The sequence below is a fragment of the Macrobrachium rosenbergii genome, chromosome 50 (genome assembly GCF_040412425.1).
Source record: "Macrobrachium rosenbergii isolate ZJJX-2024 chromosome 50, ASM4041242v1, whole genome shotgun sequence".
Taxonomy (NCBI): Eukaryota; Metazoa; Arthropoda; class Malacostraca; order Decapoda; family Palaemonidae; genus Macrobrachium; species Macrobrachium rosenbergii.
In genome coordinates, this window is record NC_089790.1 from 3,606,863 (window position 1) to 3,630,945 (window position 24,083).

General features: G+C 37.4%; 1 protein-coding gene across 3 annotated transcripts in view; it reads left to right on the forward strand.

Moving 5' to 3' along the window:
• The window catches only part of LOC136832500 (uncharacterized), a 548,606-nt gene that overhangs the window by 434,265 nt on the left and 90,258 nt on the right, over positions 1-24,083 (forward strand). The window contains exon 2 of one of the 3 annotated variants that reach the window (XM_067093405.1): positions 3,593-3,670. The exons of the other annotated variants lie outside the window; for them this stretch is intronic. Coding sequence (XP_066949506.1) covers positions 3,593-3,670 — 78 coding nt within the window. The remainder of the gene's footprint in view (positions 1-3,592; positions 3,671-24,083) is intronic. 3 annotated transcript variants of the gene reach the window in all.

The following is a 24,083-nucleotide window of genomic DNA, read 5'->3' on the forward strand; positions in this document are numbered from 1 at the left end:
GATGACGGGCTATGGAATCTTATCCAACTTTACCGGTCTCGGGAATAGGTTAGCGGCACAAAATCCCCATTTTTGTCGTAGCACAAATTTTTTTTTATTTTTTTTTTTTTAGTAAAGTTCCGTAAAGGTAATTCCAAGTTCAAGCTATTTCACGCGGAATAAAAAAATACAAATATGAAGAAAAGGATAAATTATTCAAAAGACACTCAGCAAAAATGTTAAAATCTTGATACTGAATTGAACGGTTACAGTTAGAAGCTGTGAGATCTGACTCTAAGGATCTCATGACATCTTAAGGATTGCTGTAGCGGTGACATAAAGTCTCAGTAGGATTCGCACTTTATATGTTATTCCTAGCAGCGGTTACCATACCGACATAGCAGACATCGCGTTATTTTGGTATCCTAGTTTCCGTTTGTTTATAGCAACGAAATTGTTTCATAACATTTTCTACGACAGCCGAAGCGCTAAAGTAAGGAGATGAGAAAAATAATATCTTTGTAATTTTCGTGTTACCGTTAAGTTTTATAAATAAAAAGTTATATGACAGGATAGAAAACTTGGACCTTAGGGCATTTAATGAAGATAAACTCTTAAAATTCAAACACTGACAGACATACTTTTTATATGTATAAGACATGCTATATATATGTAATATATATACATACATACACATACATATATGTGTATATTTATATATTTATATATATATATATATATATATATATATATATATATATTTATATATATATATAAATATATAAATATATATATATATATAAATATATAAATATACACATATATATATGTATATATATATTATATATATATGTCTTATATATATAAAAGTATGTCTGTCAGTATTTGAATTTTAAGAGTTTATCATATATATTTATCATATAACTTTTATTTATAAAGTTAATAACACTGAAAATACAAAGATATATATATATATATATATATATATTATATATATATATATATATATATATATATATATATATATATATTATCATGGAGGGTCCGACTAGGAATACAATGAGATAGTTATTTTCCACAATTTATTCCAACGTTATATATGTATATATATATATATATTGTGTATATGCAGTCGTGTATTCGTTTTTGCACACTCGCCAAGATATTTATGTCAGGTTTTACGGATTTTTTTCCACTTGCTTTGTAGATTAATAGCACGGCGAAGATTAGTATACAAGGAAAATAATCGGAACGCGGAGGGGAATGGTAGGATTACGTGGGAACGAGATTACTTTCAAGATTGTAAATTTCAGAACGAATATGAAACTACAGTTTCAGGACGTTTTAGTATATAACCATTCCTTTTACTTATGTTCTACATTTCAGTTCCCTAGAAATTTATATATATATATGTATATATATATATATATATATATATATATATATATATATATATATATATATATATATATATATATATACATTATATATATATATACATATATATATATACACAATGATTTTTTATATATACGCGTGTGACACTTCTATAATCACAAATATTAAGCCATGAATATCGTTTAATATTGAAGTCAGCATACCTGTATAATAATTTATACTCAAGGGGGATTATAATTCATAAATGCTTCTGAGCCGGCCAGGACTCGAACCGTTGCCTGGTCCGGAAACAACATGAGACAGGGACTTCGACCGCATATCACTTGCCGGATGGTCAGTAAGCGCAGAAGCATTCATCAGTTATGGTTCCCATTGGGTGTAAATTATTCCCAAGGAACAGTGAATTCGATACTAAACGATATTTGGGGCTTATATGTGTGCATATATATGTATATGTTTATATACTTATATATGTGTATGTATAAGTGTATATACATATATATATATGTGTATATGTATATATTTACTATATATATATATAAATATATATATATTTACATATATTTATATATATATAAATATATAAGTATATATACATATATTTATGTATGTATGTGCATATATATATGTATATATATATACATATGCTTTAGGTTTCTACAGTAGGAAGTTCGTGTGAACTGACTTGTAAGTGAATGTACTTTATTGTGTTTACATATATGCATTTGAATCTACTCAGATATGTAAAATGACTCGGTAGGGCCATCCCTTATCCCGAACGTTTTAATTTGTCTCTCTGTGACGTGACATCGACTTGAAACGTTGAGAATCGTAAAAGAAAAGTTAGATAATCGACGCGTCTCTCCATCGTCTCTCCAGTCATGATTGAATTTGAAAAGAAGAACAAGTAATGATATCACTTTGTAGATCTTATGCGTAGGGCCATTCTCCTTTACAGCCTGCAGAGTCACGCCAAAGCAGGATTGAGTCACCTTTTCTCATCTGAAAGGTAGTTGGTTTATTTTTCCGCGATGATTTATTCCTCCACCTTCCCCCCCCCTCCCATTTATATTTTATTATTTATGTTCTTATCAATTTCCCCCATGTCTCCCCACTCATCGGAGTCTCACGGTAGCTCGGCCATTTCAAACTGAATCCCAATTTCCTTTTTTTATTATTATTATTATTAAATTCAGCACCACCACGCTGTCGAAGTGTCTCACTAATTCAGAGAAACTCTCTCTCTCGCTCTTTCTTTCTCTCTTCAAAATTATTAAAGACGAGCTTCTGGGAATAGCTTAATTTTCCTTAATTCCGGGGAATATTGTTACCATGCATGTGTTGTTCAGGAATATGTCGGTGAGAATTAAAGTCGCCTTCATATGCTTAACTCATTGTCTGTAGACAGAGTGAGCTCTAACCATTAAGGCCAAATAATTTTATTTAGATTCTGAATTAGCGTACGATGTCTCGTATAAATTCTGTGGAAGTTCTATGTAATTATTGTAATCAGATTTTGTAAATAATCATCTAATTAGTGCTTTTTATAGTAATATAAATTCGTTCATTAATAACTAATTCAATCCTTAAGGGAATTCTAAAGTAACTAATAAAATTTAAATATTTCAGAGATTCAGCATTATATTTTGTACTAGCAGTGGGGAAAAAGTATTCTTATGGGTCTGCAAAATCTCGTAAAATATTCCTGGAAATTTCAAGGATTTTCCAAGAACCTTCAAGCAAAACTTGATCCACAATGAACTGTACTGTAAAAAAAAAAAAAAATTTTCTGCATAGACTCTAAAGCATTTCGGGGCTTTTTATTATGAATTATTTGATCATTTTAGCATTTGCATTTTCCTTTGGAAATTCACGCAAAGCGATAAAAGACTCGCATTCTTACCTGGTGCTTGTGAAGCAACATTCTTCTCGTGGCAGATCTGTGCATTTTGCGGGCGTATCTGAGAACGAAATACGCACCTTCACAAAGAGCTCCGGTGATACTTTGTTGGGTTCCAGCAATGTTATATTGTCTCCAGAGCCTCCTATTCCTCTTCCCCCTCCTCCTCCTCCTCCGTCTTCTCGTTGAGTTTACATTCACCTTTTGAAACTCTTTTGCGTTCTTTGTTCTTCTCTCCACCTCCCCCCCTCCCACCCCCTCGATTTCTTTGTTATTCCTTCTTCTTTAATGCCATGTCTGCCTTCCCTTCCGCAGGACCATAGTAGTCTGCAAGCGTCCCAAGGGAGACGCGCCTCCATTCTGTCCTCCATCTCTCAACTGGGCGGAAGCAAGGTATACCACCTTCTTCCATCCAGCATGTTGTTGCCAATTCCACCAAACAGAAAGAGAAGAATCAAAGTCTTCTTCTACCACTCTCCTCTCATGTCATGCTCGCAGCAGTTTCTCAGATCTTGACAAGTATCTTTCCTTTGGTTCTTTCCAAGTTTTGTTTTCTTTCGTTATTCTAAACTTTCCTTGACTTGTATTTATCTTCTGGCAATGCTCTGTATTTATTGAATTTTTGAGATATATATATTTTTTTTTTTAACCTGCTACTGAATCTCTCTCTCTCTCTTTTTTTTTCCTTCTTTCTTTCTTTCTTTCTTCTCTATCGTTATCGTTTGTTTTCTATTCTCTTGCCATGATGCTCGACTCTTGAAAAAGTGCGTTTTATGCTAAATCCACTCAATCTTTTGAATCAAACCCTGTGCTGCCATGCTGCATTTTCCAGCTCAAGGTGTGTCCTGCCACATATCTGGAATGGAAATGTGCCTGTTATTATTATTATTATTATTATTATTATTATTATTATTATTATTATTATTATTATTATTATTACTTCAGTAATTGCCCTTATTACTACTATAACTATTATTACGATTAGTAGCCTTGATGATTTTAATTTATCGGTTTATTCAGTATTGACATTTTTATTAGTACTCTTATTCTTATTACTGCCTTGATTCTGCTACGCTACGTCTTATGCTAACATGAGAGTATTATCCATATAAGTTCATTTGCCCCCCCCCCCTCCCTGAGTTCCTTAAATTTCTTAAACAATTGAGTAATTTGGTCCGAAGAATGATTCAACACGACAGACTCGGAGAGCCAGCATGATGTTACTCAAAAATATTATTATTATTATTTTTTATTTTATTTTGCGAAATTGCATTCCTTTTTATCCATCGACTTGAAGAACAGTTCTCTCTCTCACGCGGGTAGTTAGTTTGATCTCTCAGACCTCAGGATGCTTTTTTTTTTCCTCTCACCACGATTAGGAGTAAAAATGCCACTTCCTCTAGAGTGGAATCGCTTGATTGAATGGGGACGTCCTCTATATAAGCTCGTTCTCCTGTCAGTTTCATGTGTGTGTGTATGTATGTATGTATATGTATGTATATATGTATATATATATATATATATATATATATATATATATATATATATATATATATATATATATATATATATAAATGTATACCTACTTGTGAATATATATATAAAACTAGAACTTGGATAGATACTGCTCTAATAATATTGTATATAGAACTGCTTAACTGAGATTCCATGCTATTAACTGTTTAAGAAAACTCGTAGAGCCGAATAGGACATGGTCTTCATTCCATGGCTTGGACGAAAAGGCCCTTAAACGGCCTGCAAGCCCAAAAGGAGGGTGGTCTTAGCCGCGACGTCCCCATTACAAGCGGTTCTGCCGAATCCTGTATCAGATTCCTGATCGAACTTGCTTTTTGGCCTGTTGCATTTGATCTGAACAAAGGTTGCCTTCGAACTTTTGTCGTTCGTGACTGAGGAACAATATTGCAATTGTAGTCTGCTGGAATGCACGGGAATGCTAGAAAGAAAAAAACACCGCAGTGTTGATTACGGTACCAATTCGTTATCCCCTGGATAAAAGAAAAAAAATGCTGTAGACACCACTTTTCTGCTCTGTCGTTAAGAGAAAGTTCGTATATTTTTTTTTTTTTTAGAAGTATACCTTGGTACCGTAACCAATGTTGCATGGCAACTTTTTTATTCCCCCCCGCCCCCCAGGGTATCGCTGAGTAATTTTGTCGGCTTCGATTGACTTAGAGATTTGTAAAAGATACATTTATATATTCCCCCCAAAACAAGCCTACGTATTTCTATGATATACCTGTCTATATGAATATATGTATGTTTAGGAACCTCCCCGTTTTTTCAAATGGCTTCACAGCTGAAGAAGAAGAACGAAAGGTAAAACTGACATATTGATCTTAGCATGATGAAGCTTTTGTTCTCTTGAATATGCATTGGCATCTAGATAATCATGTACTCTGCTGTCACATTTCATGTGCGAAGGTGCTATTAAAATGTACTGTGATCTCTTCTCCCCCCCCCCCCCGCCCCGCCCCCTTCTTCAGGAGCCAATAGTTAGTTCTTGTCTCCCTTGATAGCTGGTATGTCCACTTATTGTAGAAGAACATAACTTTGCACTTAGAGAGACATCATTAGTGAACCAAATGTCTTTTATGTCCTTGTCCAGGTGAAGGTAGCCTTTTCAATGCTTAATTTTGACCAATGATTTTATATATATACATGTAATTGTATGTGCATAAAATGTTTGAACTGGTTATTTTACATTACAAATATCAGGATAGGTTCGTGATGTAAAATATTTTTTTGCCTTTTTTAATTCTTTTGTCAGCATTTTTTATATATATATATTTCATATGAGTATTTCCCGCACAGTAATAGAAAAGCATTTTAAGGTAAGTAAAATACAAGTCTGCAAATGGTAATGCTTTTAAAAAACATGGCCGCCATCTTTTTTTTTTTTTTTTTTTTTTTTTTTTTTTTTGTCAATAAACATGCGCTTTGTTGTTATTATTATTATCTTTATTTACACTAACGCCAAGTGCACAGAATGAAGTGGTGGTCACGAGGCTTGAAAACTCACGGAGATACTCTCACAGTTGTGAAGTCTGCGGAGGAGTGGCACTGTGCATAAAGTGTGTCTCCCTCTCAACTTGTTTTTTTTTTCTAATGCTTTGCTTGCAGGAGGAAGATGAGTTCTTCAGTCCTCCTTTCTTCCTTCCCTCGTCCGTTCTTCCCTCTCCCTTCCTTCAACAGGCCTTTGTACGACAAATTATTCATCTCAGAATCGACTCGTATGTCGTCCTTTTCTATTTTCCATGAGGTTAATCAGTCATTGACACAGGACGAAATTTCTTGTTACTTTTTCCATATTTTCCACCAGCCTTCGTCTTATCACAAGTATAGCCACTAGAATATGTGCATAACAGTGCCACGGCTAGCCTAACCACCTTCGTATAAGTCCATATTACTTATCAGCATTATTAGCACTTTATGTTCTCTCTATTATAACTTATCAGCAGTGAGAACTATTCCCCAATCCCCTCTTAGTATACCACTTCTTGAAGAAGGACTCTTTATGTGTCGTTATTGGCCTACGGATTACATGGAAGTTCTTCATATGTAAAATATTTTCTTTTGGTACAAATTGCATTAATGTTTCCACTGTCAGTAAATTTTCGGTTTTGATAAGAAGAAATTGGTATTGAGGAGGTAAAAGTTAGGGCATTTTTAAGAATATCAGCCATGGAATAATGTTTGTAACATAACTGAGAAATTTTATTATCAGTCATTTTGATACTTGTTGTAGAACTACCTCAAGGCCCAGTCCACTGAATCAAATGGCTGTTTCAGGGGTTTGGACTCCTCGCTGGTTATCAGAATCCTCTACCAACAGGAATAGAATGGGAATAGGTGCATTCCTTTTTTTTTTAAATTTTAATCCCAGCAAAGCACATTTCTCTACTACTTTTGCCTCTCTCTAGTCGTTGGGACTTTTCGGAGTCGGTTGTAATTGATGTTTTAGTGGAGGTAAGAATTTAGTAAAAGTTGATGGTACTGTTTAGGATTCCCTTGCAATTTTTATACCCTCGTACCTATATGGTTAGGTTAACTATATCTCTAAAATCCATGGACCCCTGACAGTCCAACAACACAGACTGTATCTAAACAGGACCGAAAAGAAAACAGTTATAATTATTTCCCTTAGATTACCAACGGAAATGCAAATAAACGTAACTCGTATGATTTTTTCACTCAAGAGCCGTACCAAGTAAAGGAGTACTTCTTCATTTGGCTCACTGGAGATACACAGAGATGTAGCTGAGAGCCCCTCTGGTAAGAGGGTGGTTGGTGCCGTACCCAAATTACTGGCCACTCTAGAAGTCACGAAAGAGGCTTGTTCTTGGACCACTCCAAAACCCTCCACCGAATCACACTACTGTTCCGACTTCCTTGAAATTCTCTTCCTTCATTTGGTGGGATTAGCTGGCCCGAGAGGAATGTTTTAGAAAGAAGATATTTCTTTAGATCATAGATTATGATATGTCGTCTGTGATGCTATAGAATAGCTCAACACCACCCTTTATGCAGAAGGCCTTCAGCCAGTTCTGTGAATAAAACTGTATGATTTGCAAGTCAGTCAGTTCCTTGGTGGAACTTTGAATACCCGGTGGCGTATAGAACTGTGGGAGTATTAAAGGGTGTTATAAGATAAACAGGGATAACAACGAAGAGGTTGCATTTCGTGAGAAAATTCATCCTAAAAAGTCAATAATCCATACTGGATGTTGGATCATATTCTGATATCTTCCTTAGTTAAAACGCCATTTACATTTTTCAAGAGAAAAATAAGTACATAAGGTGGTACTTGCATTGCCGAACCCCAAGTATTGGCTGATAATCTTGCCTGCTACTTGTCAGTCTCGAATTTCTGTGATGTTTCTTTGTAAATTATACTCATAGTATAAAGGAAAAAGTAACAACTTCATACCAAATAAGGAAGAAACAAAAAATGCTTAATGTGCTGTAGAACTCAGAGCAGTACTAAGATTAAGTAAAAACTGCAAGGGTTATCTTCAAGATATTAAGTTAAATCTACAAAGACATACCGATGAAATAGGCAATGACTGGGTAAGTATCTTGGTGAAGAGCTCATCACCAAACAGCTTGATGAAAAGGTTTCTTTTATAGTAACGTATTTCATAAGATAATGAACAAAAATACATTCCAAAAAATGTCGGAGTTTACAAACAACTCTCCCTGGATAGTACAGGTTCCAGTTATAGGAGTAACGGACCTTTGCAGACCTTTAATAAGGGGCATACGAATTACACAGGGCTGTTTAATTACTGATCATCTTTGGATGACCAGCTGGTGTGACATTTGCTGGTCAGGTGCCCTTGGCGTCTTGAGAGTGTTTCCTCTGCAAGCTCAGTGATGAGGATGGTAGTTACTCTTTCTGTCGAGTTCTTGGAAAGAAAGTTGCTTTCAAGTCAAAGGTGCATGCGTGAGTTTGGGTCTCATCTTCAAAAGGTATAATGCCAGTTTATGCCGGTTTTGATATACCATTTTAATATCGAAGTCATTGAATCTCACCCAATCATTCTTTCCAACCAAAGTACCAGTAGGAATTTTCCTTCTTACACTTCCACAAAAAGATCAGAAACTTCTACATTATGTAGGACTGAAATGAACATTGTATGCGAACAGTTTTTAATGAAGTCTTTTTTGCAAGTTGCAAATTAATTATCTCTGACAAATAATGGAATCCTGATGGAAAAAATCACTCAAACAGCAGCCCAACTCCTTCTCGACCATAAAATAAACCACTTTCTCCTCACCAGAAACCCATTCCTTATAATCAGCCCAATTTCGTGGCGAGCGAAATTGGTTTAATTACAAGTAATGGGTTTCTTTGGAAAAACAAATTGTTTTGAGGAAATTTACACGTCTTCGATGTAATCTAGAGTCGCGTTGATTAATAACAGACCCACCTCGTGTTAGTCTTAAGTTTTGTTCATCTTGCAATATGAGTACTTGAAATAATGAAATGTCTGGTGTAGGAGCTTAATTTAAATCTTAGAGGGTCCCTTTATACCCTTCGTTTTAATGAAAATGCAATATGTTTGACGAGCAGCCAGCGTCGTCATATTGGCTTTCTTCAAGGTAAAAAATGGTTGGTATTGTCTTCTGTTTATTTTATTTACTTTTTAATCGTTTCTTTTTCATTTGGAAACTCCCGAGATGATTATTCTGTGCTGTGATTTGTCTCTTGTCCTCTCAGCTTCTAGTATTATCTCGCACTCTCTTTCTTTCTCATTCACAAAGAAGAAATATTTTCCTCCGAGTTTTTATTCCTGTTTATTCTTCCCCAGAAATCAAACACAGAGTATTTCTTTTTCGTATCTGAGACATGGTTGGAAAACGCATTCCTTTATCTCTCCTGTTTTCCTGCGATCCACAGGTTGTTTAGAGAATCTCTTTAAGAAACCAGTTTAAACATCATTGTGAAGCTCCTGTTAGGTACTCGTCCTATAAAGGGTAACTGAATCAAGTACTCACTGTTTCATCTTTCATCTTTTAAACACTGGTAATGAAAGAAGGGGTTGGGGAGGGTGGGGGAGTCTGGGAGGTGGCTGTAGAAGTAAAGAAGGCTGTAGGTATGTAGTATAGAGGGAGATGACTGGATACTGGAGATGTCCAGGCCAGTCTGGAAAGAGGAAAGGATACCAAATCACTTGGAAGAAATTCTGATGGTAAATGTATTTCGACAGATGAGAAGATATTAAGGAGTGTAGTACTTACAGAGGAATCAGACTAACAGAACATTTGTCGTAAGTTTTAGAAATAAAATACTTGTAATGAGAGATTAAGGGCAATTGTGAAGATTGGTAAACAGGGGTAGGGTTTCATTAGAAGGAGAGGTACAATTGATGCTGTCTGTTTGATAAGATAGTTACTGGAAAAGAGGCCGGGAGGTAATCGAAAGCTCTACTGTGCATTTATACCTCGAAGAGGCATTTGATAGGATACCAAGGGAGGTAGTATTTTGGTGTTTAATAAAGAGGAATGTGCCTGAAAACTTGGTTAGGTTGATTTAAAAGATGTATATCAGAACGAGGACTGAAGCAATAACATCCTGTGGCAAAACAGAAATGTATAAAGTTAAGAGTTGGTTTACATCAAAGGTCGGCACTTGGCCCGCGTCTCTTTTGTACTGAATATGGATATATTGCGTTGAGGGATTAGGATTGATAATCAGTGGCATTGTTCTGTGCAGATGATCTGGTGATCACTGTAAAGACTATTGAAGAATTGCAAAGAAGAGTAACAGAATGATAGAAATGTATTGAATGGTGTAGTATGAAGGTAAATTTTGGTAAAACTTATGATATGGTGGGAGGGGACAGGTTTTTTTTTTTCAAGATAGAAGGGCTTTGATTTGAAACAGATAGAAAATTTCAGATACTTAGTATCGACTTCAGGCTTAGAAGATGTTAAGCTTGGGGTAAATAGGGGAGGTGTTATAGGTAGTGTGTGACAAAGGAATGCCAGATAAACTGAAAATAAAGATTATTTTATTGTAATCAGACCAGTGATGATGTATGGTTCAGAAACATTGGCACTAAGAAGGAAGGAGGAACAGAAACTAGAGCTAATGGGAACGAGGTTGCTGAGGTGGATTTTTGGGATCTCTGTTCGAGAGAGACTAAAAAATGAAGATATTGTGAGAAGTGTATAGTCGTAAAGATTATTGATATGATAAGAGGGTCGAGATTGAAATGGCATAAACATCTTTTAAAAGGATGAGTGAGAAGAGGGCTTGGGTGGAACCTGTTAGTGATAGGAGTTTAAGAGGGAGGTAAAGGATTAGATAGTTTGATTAAGTGAAAGAGGATTTACCGAGGAAGGGTTTAACGAAGGCAGATGCTTTCGTCAGAAATAGTTTGAGATGGCGCATCAAGGTAAGCCACCCCTTAGCTTAGGGATAGGTATTGGATGAAGAAGATTTTCAAGTTCTCACTATTATTCATAAAAAGGTACATTTCTAATAAATTAAAGTTTGTCAGTTTTCATTAAAGTATTAACATTTTGCCAACCTTGATATCCATCAACCTCACTGGCCACTCAAAAGAAGTACCTCTCCCTACATTCCACATTTAGAGGATTCTCTGGCCTAGGAAGATTCCCAGAAGGACCCTTCCTTACATTCCCATTATCGCCAAGTGGGATAGCATTCCATCCTACGCATTGGTTGTTGCGAGTCCAGATCTATTTTCTCAGGAAAGTATCGAACCTTTCTCCTGTTCACCAGTACCGATTTTTCTTCCCATTCCTCATCGGTAGCACCGATTCTTCTCAGCCTCCCATGATAATGTCCTTCAATAAAACCCGTGTCCCTGAGGTGCTATTCCCTTCCTTTCACTTTCCTTTCCTTTCCTTTCAGTTTGTTGAGGTTTTGCTCTCTTGTGAGAACCTGTATAAATCACTTAGGATTTGTGGATGGATGGATTGTAACAAGTCATTGAATCTCACCTAATCATTCTTTCCAACCAGAGTACCAGTAGGAAATTTTCCTTTTTACACTTCCACAGAAAATCATAAACATTCTACATTTAGTGAACCATTAAGTTACTATCCTTCTAAAGTCCTCTGTTTTAAAAGGCTTTACGCTTGCCCTTTAATATGTTAATTAGTTTAACCTTGTATTGTAACAACGGATAAAAAGACCCCTCACGATAAGTTTAATTTCTCCCAGGAACTTTTGTATATGTGAAGTTCTCATGCATTCTCATAACATTTACAATAATTATGTTTCTCTCTCTCTCTCTCTCTCTCTCTCTCTCTCTCTCTCTCTCTCTCTCTCTCTCTCATACACACACACACACCTTTCCAAAATAGTTTCGCTGTGGTGTTGGAAGAAAGGTACAGAACTAGAATAAACTAAAACTCTCTCTCTCTCTCTCTCTCTCTCTCTCTCTCTCTCTCTCTCTCTCTCTCTCTCTCTCTCTCTCTCTCTCTCTCCTGAAACAAATCTCGGAAAACAAACATAGCACAATAGACCACGATAGAGCCCTCTTTTCTTTACAGGAAATGTTCAGGAGTTGTAATAATTGCATCCCACTTTTCTCTTGTTTTCCCCCAACAAACTTCTTCCTGTGTAAGACCCCCCCGGGGGTCATCACGGGATCAGAGGACGGGGCGCTGAGTGCCCTTTTGGGGTTAAGGAAGTCCTTGCATTACTCTCGCCAGTGAATTACATTTCATGATGATGAGGAGGAGGAGGAGGAGGAGGAGGAGAAGGAGGAGGGAAAGAAAACAAAGGCCTTTTGACTTACAGCTCCTCACGTTTTGGAACGATTCACGTTTGCTTTTCTACATTCCTTTTGCTATTAAGGCTTGTGTCCGTCTGTCTATATGAATGAACAACTCTGGGATAAGCGACGTTACGTGTGGTCAGCACCTGGATGGGTGGTGACCTAAGGAATTCCCGCGTGGTCAGCACTTTGATGGGTGATGACCAGAGGAATTCCAGGGATCGTTTACACAAAGTCGTAGCAAAAGCAATGCGTGAGTCTCATCCAGAGATCCGTGATTAGAAATAATTCCTCTAAACACTCCTAAGATTTAAATACGAATGAAATCGTATTTTCGTATCAGTTGCCAGTCACTATTGCAGAGTTCATTTTGAGGGAAAATGTTCTTGTTCAATTATTTCATGTTAACAGTGAATGACTCGATTTGAAGGTTTTATAACCCCAACCAATTGGTGTTACTTCAGTTTGATCAGCCTTTTTAGTTTTCTGTAAAAGAAAACTATTGTGCCGGCTTTGTCTGATCGTCCGCATATCTTAAAAACTACTGAGGCTAGAAGGCTGCAGATTGCTATGTTGATCATCCACCCTCCGATCATCAAACAAACCAAATTGCAGCCCTCTAGCTTCGGTAGTTTTTATTTTATTTAAAGTTAAACTTAGCCATAGTCGTGCGTCTGGCAGCGATATAGGATATGCCACCATCGGGCCGTGGCTAAAGTTTCATGGGCCGCGGCTCATACAGCATTATACCGGGACCACCGAAAGATAGATCTATTTTCGGCGGCCTTGATTACACAGGAAGCTCGATTGCGCCGAAGAAACTTTGGCGCATTTTTTACTTGTTCTCAGCGTTGATGGCTTTGATATTAAATAGTACCCTTCAGAGTACTCTTAAAAACAGCCAATCACGCCTTTTCGTACATTTTCCCCCCACCTTTTAATACACATTACAAACCTATCACTCATCATGAAGGACCGGCCCTCGCTCAAGCTCTGCTGCTGATGGCTCACGGCCTGAAGGGACTCCATAAATGGCCTGGGGAATAGTAAAGCCCTGTGATGGGGGGCCGCCCAATATCGCCAATGGATTCGGGAGAAGTTCAAACGGCCGATGAGCAGTAGACTGAGGACTGAGGAACACTTGGTCTGATTGAGGTCCGAAACCCGCGGATGTTATTTGTGATCGAGAAATGGCGGGGATCGGTTCTGATTTAAAGTGATTTGATAGTACCTCATGCAGTTTATTGAAAGGCGGTCAGATCCCCCGAGATTTTCAGGAAAATGCGGCCGTTGAATTGCGAAACGAGAGGAAGACTTTCACTTGTTTCTTGTGAAAAAGATGGCAGTTGCAAGGTTAAAACAGCTTAGGTAAAACTGCCTTGAAGCTTTTGGTTGCCTTAGAATAAAGAAAAGATATTGGACAATGTTATAGTTGATGTTTATATATATATATATATATATATATATATATATATATATATATATATATATATATATATATATATATATATATATACATACTTATACATATTGTGTTTGTGGTGTTATGCGTGTGCATGCATATACATGGATATGTACTATTATGTATGAAAGGGAAAGAAAAAATACATATGTGTGTTTGTGTTTATGCGTGTGCATGCATATACATGGATATGTAGGCCTACTAATATGTATGAAAATGAAAGGAACAAAATAAGAATAGAAAGATTTATAAAAAAAAAATTATATATATATATATAGAGAGAGAGAGAGAGAGAGAGAGAGAGAGAGAGAGAGAGAGAGAGAAGAGAGAGAGAAAATCTCGCAGGGAAATTTCAGTTATATATGAGAGAAGTAGTAGGAAAAAGTTTGTAAACTCCCATTGCCCGTGGGACCACTTTGAAGGTACCCCCGAAAATGGCCGACAGACGGTCATATCCGATATCCAGCGAAATGACCGCTATTCAGTTTTCATTTTCTTTTTTCTTTTTCTTTTCTGATCTTGTGGTTTTTTGGATCGTTGCTTTTACTTGTAATTAGCAGTTTTAATATCAGTGGATGATTCCGGAATGCCATAATGATTCCTGAATTTTTAAAGATTTTTATGATGGTTTTTCAAATAATTTTTTGAGGGGTGATTCACGAATCTGAAACACTTTTTTTATGTTCTTTCAAATAATTTTTTGAGGGGTGATTCACGAATCTTAAAACATTTTTTATGATGATCTTGCAAATAATTTTTTGAGGGGGTTTCACGAATCTTGAAGCACTTTTTATGATGATCTTGCAAATAATTTTTGAGGGGTGATTCACGAAACACTTTTATGATGTTCTTTCAAATAATTTTTTGAGGGGTGATTCACGAATCTCGAAACACTTTTTATGATGTTCTTTCAAATAATTTTTGAGGGGTGATTCAGGAATCTCGAAACATTTTTCATGATGATTTTCCAAATAATTTTATGAGGGGTGATTCACGAATCTCGAAACATATTCCACGATGATTTTTCATATAATTTTTATAGAGGTCCTTCTGCAGATCCCAAGCAGCTTCCGTGCAGAATCATTAAAATCCGGAAATATCTCCAGGTTTTCTGAAAATATTCGGCAGTACTAAAAACTGGACCGTATTAAGATGCCATGATTACACGATATTTCCATTTCTGGCCGCCGGTGGAACAGCGCTCGCCCGGGCAAAAAGGGACTTCATGTCGTCCAGAAATTACTGAACCTCTTTCAATCCCCTCCTTCTGGCGTCCCCGGATTGGGGTGATAAAAGTGATTGAAGATAGAGAGAGAGAGAGAGAGAGAGAGAGAGAGAGAGAGACGCACAGAACTCTTGTAGTGACAGACAGTGCTATATAGGCAAAACGATAAGATATCTGACAAAGTTAAATGGTTGTATAAGATATCTATATATAAAATTAAATGGTTGTATAATAATTTCGCCACCATGCTGTTTCTCCCCATTGAGCAGGTTGGGCTGGAGGGGATGGATTTGTGTTCTCAACAAGTCTTTAGAGATGAGAAAGAATACCCTTTTTCATGACTTTTTTGACAGTGCAGAATGTGAAAATGGGTCAGAGACAACTATGTGTTATGAAGCCTTTATAATTAGAATTCTGTGGTTGTGATAAGTTACAGAGGTGGAATGTGGAATGGTTGAGAAGACTAGAGGATAATAAACTAAATAAACAAACAATTTTAAACTGTATGCTAAAGGAGAACGCTATAAGTAATTCTCAGCAAATATGAGACTGCAGTATAAATGGAAACCAGGGAGATGGAGTAATGAATATTAATAAGGATGGTGACAAAAAAAACCAAGCAGTTAGTTTATATCAGTATTTAGGAGTGAATATGAAAAATAATATAGGATTAAAGAAGAGACCTATCACAAGATACGTTTAGCAAGAAAGGTGGTAGGATGCGTGCAAAATATTGGGAAGGGACTTGGAGTGTCTGTGGATGCCAAGGTGGGAATGTTTGAAAGGATTGATGAGCCAACTCTCCTTTATGGAAGTGAAGTATGGATGTTGAATGCAAATGAAATAAAAAAGGTCGGAGCTGTTGAGATGAAATTTTTAGATATTATTTGTTAACTCGGAGAGTTTGAAGGATGAAAAACGTCAAATTACAAAGAATTGGTAAAAATATTAGCATAATTGTTAGGATGGTTCCGAATGTTTTTGGATGGTTTGGTAATTTGGAAGGAAAGACGACGATTGTTTGGTGGAAAGATGTATGATTCGGAAGTTTCGGGAGGAAGGAGAGAGAGAGAGAATCTACGTCCCCCTCTTAATAGATCATCTCACTTGGGAGGCTACGGGACGGATATACCGGTGGACTTGCTGGCCGTGATTCACCGCCATCAAAGGGGAGCACAGTCAAGAAAGCAGCCATCCAAACCCACTTTAACGAAGTCTTCCCCGGCCATAACCGTTGCCTTGGGAGTAATACTGAGCCGAGAGTTAAGCTGTTGAGGCGTGTTAGTGGAATGTGCTGGCGAATGGGAAGCGAACAAAGATGGCGCACTAAAATCTGAACCCGTTATTGTTCGGAATTGCGTCGAGTTTTATGCTTCTTGAAATATACAGCGATAAACCTGTTATGTTCTCCGTGCAGTACGTCACAGTAATAACTCGGATGTTCGCGCGTGACGTCCATTGATCCGAATGTTCACATGGCGACGCGATTCGGAAAATAAACATTAACTTTATTCTCAGGTGGAGGAAAATCTGTCCTTGACAAGAATGTCACCTCTCCTCGGGTCAAAGGAGCGAGGAACGCGTCCTGAAGAAAGAAGAAGAAGAAGAAGAAGAAGAAGAAGAAGAGGAGGAGGAGGAGGAGGAGGAGTCAAGGCGAGCGCTTTTAAAAATAAAAATGCCTGTGTTTTTGTCCTTTGTGGCGAGGTCTGAGAGCGCCTTTGGGCCAGTGGAATAGGTCATTAGCGTCCCTTCTGAAACACTCGAAACAATCTTAAAGATTCTAGAAATCATTTTCTGTGCTGGCTTCAACAGCCTCCTGGGAAGTCCACTTACCCGGGGTAAAGATGCTTATGTCTCAAGTGTTTATTCATTCAAAGGATTTGTTTTATCTTTTCTCTTTTGTAGGACGTGCTGTTTCATGTTGTGAATGAAACTAGGGTCATTGAAGTAAGGGAATGTAAATTATTGTCTGTTTTGTATTGTAAGTTTTTTGCTATTGAATTTTTCAATTAAAGGAAATAATGGTGTGAAAATTTAATCACGCTTGCCTAGCCATGTTTGCAAAATCTTTGCCAGGCAGAAAACCATTGTAACAGTTTCTTTGAAAGGAGAAGAAGGCCAATTAAACGGCAAACCTTATGCACCTGTTCTAACACAGGCCAGAAAAAAGTAGCAAAACCTAAAAGAAAAAGACAAGAAAAGAGTGAGGCCTAAGGCGCTGATACTGTAGACCCTATTAATCTGCTCTGCGTCATTCAGCGATTGTAAGACGAATATTGATGAGGAGGAAATAGAGGGGTGTAGTCAGCTCTGTCAGATGCGTAAGAAGAGAAGGCACTGAGTAGAGAGTGTGTCAGAACATTCGGAATATGCGTGGGTTGATTAAAAGGACCGTACTTACACGAAGTGATTTGACACTGGTCTGTCCTGTCATTTCTGAAAGGTCCTGATTCTCGCCACTGGTTGTGTCTCTGGTAGGTTAGTGCTAGCTAGGTACCTTTAGGAGAAATGAAAACAAAAATGTAATATTTTTACAATATATACATGTTTAAAAGTGATGTGGTCTTGAATATACTAGCAACTAAGTTCATATGTTTGTTATTTAATACAAGATTAAATGCAGACACTCATACAAGCGAGTAATGTCGAATATAATGGCCATTTCTTTCCACATAAAAGTTTGTTACTTTTTTTTTTTCAGAGCCCAAAGTTTATCACCTGTGATTTCAGCCCACCGTGACTTTTGACACCGTTTCACGGTCTGGCATGCCCAGAGCTACAAAAATGCAGAAATCCTGTAGAGGCGAGAAAACGTTATTGTTTGTCAGGGCAAACTACACGGGAGAAAAATGGCCGGCCAGTATTTTCTTGATCATATTTTGGCAAACACTAACTCCGGCCTTTCCCCTCCACTCTGGCGCGTCGGAAATGGCTGAGGAAAACGTACTAGATCCGTTATGAAACGAAAAGTAATCCCTGCCGAGAGAGAGAAAAAAAAAGCAATGGAATGGAATCGCAGTTGAAATACTTTATACACAGAAACTAACTTTTGCCCACTTTTTTTCATCCTTTTATTTCGGTTGCCAGAGGGCTGATAGAAGTTGCAGAGAATTGAAGTCGAGACAATCGTTGTTCGTTCTCTGAATGGCCGATGCTTATTGGATTCATTTTCGGGAATTATCTCGAGAAGATTAATCCCCGCAGGGAGGTAGTGCCGTCTGTGCACCTCATGAGGTGCACGGTAGGCGTTACTTTAGGTTCTTAGCAGCGTCCCTTCGGCCCCTAGCTGCAACCCCTTTCATTCCGTTTACTGGACCTCCGTTCATATTCTCTTTCTTCCTTCTTTCCACCCTCTCCTCAACTTGTTTTATAATGCAAATGCGAGGTTTTCCTCTTGTTACACCTTTCAAACCTTCTTACTGCCAATTTCCGTTTCAGCGCTGAATAACCTTTTAGGTCCCAGTGCTTGGCCTTTGGACTGTATCCTGTATTCTATTCTACTCAGAGATGAACAGTCGTTTTTACAAATGTAGGAACACTGTAATATTCATCTTTAAAAACGCCATTATTCTATTACGGTTCCATTGAGAATTACTGTTTCTGGTGCGTACAAATTATGCCGTCCAACACGCCTCGCCTCTCACCTCCTCTCCCTTCCCCTCACCAGCACCAGAGCCCTCTCTGGCTCTCTGTCTCCAGAGACTTCACAAGAGCCGTCAAGAAAATATCGCCTTAAAATTCCTGAATACATAAAAGCAAGTGATCTCGGGATGAGCCTTCAATCAATAAAGGCAATCCCCTTTTTACTTCAGCAATGAAGGGTGGCCTTATGGCTGATTGATTTCGTGAATAAATTGGCGTCGCAAAAGCAGTGGTCTTCATAGATTAGAATGTGATCTTACAGCGGGAAAGCAAAGCCGGGATACATGGCTCATGAAAAAATGCGTAGGATTATGTGAAATTCATCACATATGTTTGGTTATGGATAGATCGATAGAAGAAGTGTCAGGTTCAAAAGATAGATAGATAGATAGATAGATAGACAGAGAGAAGACTAAAAGGTCGTCAAATTATTTGTTTCGTTAATTATATGTAGATAGAAGGAATCTGAGACTTGCAACAAACAAGAGTTGCTTGAGGTTTCCCTAATTTATTCATCTCCTCTTATTCACACCTTTTACATGTCTTACAAATCAGATAGATAGATAGATATATAGATAGGGATGAATAAAAAAAAAAGATTGCCCATTTATACCTCTTGTATGATTCACTCCCTTTCCATCTGCCTTACAAGACAGAGAGATAGAGAAATAGATAGATAGATAGATAGAGAGTAGTATCTAGATAGATAGATAGATAAATAGCTAGATAGATAGACAGATAGATAGAAGTATTGACAGATAGATGAATGAAAGGAAAGTCCACAAGTATACCTCTTCCCTGATTCGCTCCGTCTAAATCTGTCTTACAAGACAGATAGATAGATAGATAACTAGATAAACAGATAACTAGATAGACAGATTAAAAGACAGATAGAGCGAAGACTAAAAAAAAGAGAGGGAAAAAGAGTTAGGAGTTGTTTTAGGGTGTGTGGGGTGGGGGGTAAACTTACATAAGAGGCGTGAACAGAAAGTTTCCTGGTCGCTGACGGATGGAGGATAATGTAATGGTATTAAGAGGGTTTGGTGGGAAGAAGACTGAGGTTCGGGTCCGCATTTTTTCCACACGAGGCTAAAAAAATCTCTGATGATCAGCAAAACAGCTGCCCTGGAAGATTTTGCAAAATATCCCGCTGGCTTTTAATTTGGCTGGGGATATTGTGGATGGCTTCTAACACACACACACACACTTACATACTCGGTGTGTGTCTGTGTGTGTATATATATGTATGTGTTTGTGTATTTGTATATATAATATATATAATAAATATTATGTGTATATATTTCGTATTTGTGCTTTACAGAAACTTGAACAAAACAATAGAATTAAGATGAAAACTAACCAAATAAATAATATGAAGAAATATATATATAAATTATATATATATATATATATATATATATATATATATATATATATATATATATATATATATATATATATATATATATGTGTACAGTATATATTTCTTATAAGCTGTACAAAAGTAAATTGAAAAATTACCGTACAAATAAGGTAAAGGAAGAAAAAAAGAACGTTATATTTCTAGTTGTTGAAAGGGTTTACAAAAGCTACCCGAAAAAATGTTCCTTATTTTTCCATTGTCAGTTTAATGGGCACTTTTATCTGTAGCATCTACAGCAACATTTCCAGTACTTTTAGTATTCCCTCCAATCCTCAAGGCTGCAGTCTTCAAGAAACAAAGGAAAACAGTTATCATATTGCTCAGTTTATTCATTCCAAATCCGTCAGCTGTTTCAGCCATTAACCTTTGACCTTCCTCAGGGTTATACTAGGCTGGAAATAGAACAGCACTGCAGTATATAGTTGAACACAAACAAAAAAATGATTTCAAAAGAATCCAAAATGAAAATTTAACACAAAAAACAAGAATCCAGAAGGAAAATTTAACACAAATCTCACAGTTTTCAGAAAAATGAAGATTAACAAATTTCATACATGCCTGGATATTTCTCCATTAATCCATCGGCTCCAAAAAGAGCCCCAAAACTCTGCAGCCACTCTGCGCTCAGTAGAGTTTATACTGTATCCCCCAAGGGTGATGGTGCGCTATCTTTTTATTTTGATTATTAATATTTTACTGTCATTTCTGTATTGCTTTACTCCAAATAACGTATGGCCAAAAATAAGCCTCGAGTCTTGGTGACCGTAAGCAAATCAGTCGGTCAATCCTAACAATTGCGAGTCAGCTACTTTAATACTTTTTATTTTCGGGTTCTGAATTGACGAAGACCCTTGTATTCAATTGTTTTCTCAGAGCCATTGTCAGCTCAGTTAACAAAAGCCATATCTCTTTTAAGAAATGGCTTTATCATTTCAATTTTTGTAGTTTCCTGAGTGACTTTTAAGGCTCAGGATAGGTCAGATGTAATGGCAATTTTTTAACCTTTATAAATGAAATGTCCAACTTCATCTCTGGCTTTCGGATAAGTATTTGCCCTTTGAAAGAAAGATTTTCACTCTTCCACCTTAACAACGCACTAAAACTGGAACGTCTCTCTGCTGACCGCAGTGGCAGGCGGAGGGTAAAAGCAATTGGAAGCCGCTTTCCTTACCTGTAATTTGTACCTGGACCTTGGTAACTTTCATCCTGAAAAGTTCGGTCCGCACCACCTTTTTACGTGACCACCTTTTTCGTGGTAATAAAAAACCAAGAGAGAGGGCAAAGGAAGCCTCGGGTATATCTTTGAACTTCTCTATCTTTGTTTTTTTTTATATTAATAGCCTTAAAGGCCTCTGCACTTTAGACTGTCTGCATTCAGTCATTTTGTGCATATTTGAAACGAGTATTGCAAACTGCCCACTGCTTCGCCTTGAAGAATGTTTCATCGCTAGGACAAACAAACTGCCGTATGTTTTTTTGTGGGGAATGTTACCGTGAGGACCCCTAATGTGTGTTTTTTTCACTTTTCGTGTTTTCTTCCTTGGAAAAAAATCAACCTCTGAATTTTTTCTAATATTCTATCACTTTTTATTTTCCTTTCTACAGAAAGATCAGACTTGATCTCAGTTGTTTGTGAGAGAGGTCACAAGTCTTAATTTATTATAAATATCCGCAGATGGACCTTATTCCCAAGTACCGTGCCGACTGTCATTTTGGTTGAAAAGATTAGTGAAATGGGGAACAGAGACATTAGGTCATGTAGCCCTTAAGAATAACAAGTAAAAAATGCCTTGGGCGCAATCTTTCTGTACAGCGTATAATGCTGTATGAAACTCTCAACCACGGCCCATGAAACTCTCAGCCGGTGCCCATGAAACTTTCTTAGCACGGCCCGGTGGTGGTCTGTGTTGTTGGCACCTATAGCGGTGCCAGACGCACGATCATGGCTAACTTTAACTTTAAGTACAAAAAAAAAAAAAAACTACTGAGGCTAGAGGGCCGCAATTTGATATGTTTGATGATTGGAGGGTGGATGATCAGCAAACCAATTTGCAGCCCTCTAGTCTCAGGAATTTTTAAGATCTAAGGGCGGACAGGCAAATAGCCATCTCAACAGTTTTCTTTTACAGAAAACTAAAAACGAGAAGAAATAGAATAATGAAAAAAGTTAAACCGAAAGGGACTGTCATCTCTGGGCGATTCAAATTGAAAAACAATTTGACCCCAGTACAAATGTCAAAATAACCTCCAGTACGTAATTTCAAAATCCCCTCTATTTTTCCCTTTAAATGTGACGGCAAGTCGAATAAATCCCCCGGAGGGAACACGGCTGAAATGAATAAATAACCGGCCGTGAATGAAAACAAACGGACGTGGAAACTCTCGGGGCAACAAATATATGAAAAGCGAAATGGCGCGTCCCTTGGGCAGCTCACGGTGATTATATCTTCAATGAACGTACGATGAACCGACAGAATGAAAAGGGGGGAAAACTGATTTTAAAACGCCGAGTATTTATTTGAACTGCATTCAGACTTCGCTTGAAAACCCCATGTTTATTATGGTAAAAAAATAAAAAAGTAATTCATTCTTTGTGTAGGTTGTTCACTCTCTTTCCGTGGCTGATGGCTTTAGTCCATTACAAAACGCCACAGTTAACACAAAAAAACATATCTATGGAACCTATTGTCACCAGCCGAGGGTTAAAAAAAGAAATCCCCTCATGTATAGATAGATGATACTCTGACATTCCCGTTATACAAATCACAAGTTATATTTTGTGTGTTCTTCCGAAGAGACCCGACCACGGCAGTCCGTAACTTTGGTTTTATTCGTATTATTACTTTCGGTTTCGCCTAGAGCGCTTCGGACTGTAGTTATGCAGTTTCTGCCTTGGCAGTGAGTGACCCAGTTCTCCCAACGGAGGGAGCGGAAGTATATTGCATAGTTGGGTTCCTGTATTATTTCCTTGGAACATTCACTTATTTTATTAAGATTCATCTATCTCTCCTTCTCTCTCTCTCTTCTCTCTCCCTCCTCAGTGTTAGAGATTTCTCAGTACCTTGAATCTGCTTCAGAGTGCAAGAGATTATATATTTTTTTAAAAGTATATTTCATAGTTTGGTTCCTATAATATTTCCATGGATCACTCAGTTATTTTATTAAAGTCTCTCTCTCTCTCTCTCTCTCTCTCTCTCTCTCTCTCTCTCTCTCTCTCTCTCTCTCTCTCTCTCAGTGCCTTTAATCAACTTCAGAATGCAAGAGATTATGGCCATTTTTTTAGAAGAATATTTCATAGTTTGGTTCCTATATTATTTCCATGGAACATTCAGTTATTCAATTAAAACTCATCTCTCCCTCTCTTTCTCTCCCTCCTCTTAACTCAGTGCCTGTTATCTGCTTCAGAAAGCAAGAGATTACGGCCATTTATTTTTTCGTACACAGAGTCCATGGCACACCAATAATCAGCTCATTCAGTCATTTTATTAACATTCTTATATCTCTCTCCTATATCTTCTCTCGCCTCAGTGTCGTAGAATTCTCTGCCCCTTTAATCTGCTTCAGAAAGCAAGAGATTATGGCCATTTATTTTTTCTACACTGAGGCCCTGTCACACCAATAATCAGAGACATCAGTTTAGCCCCAGTAGCGGCGAAGCTTGTTTGTCTTGTAGTCGTCTGCCGGCGAATGGAGAATGGATATTCCGGAGAATAGCATTCGCCCAGTCATTTCCCCTCGGCTGGAATTCTTCGAAATGGATATATTGGCTTAGGAAGCCT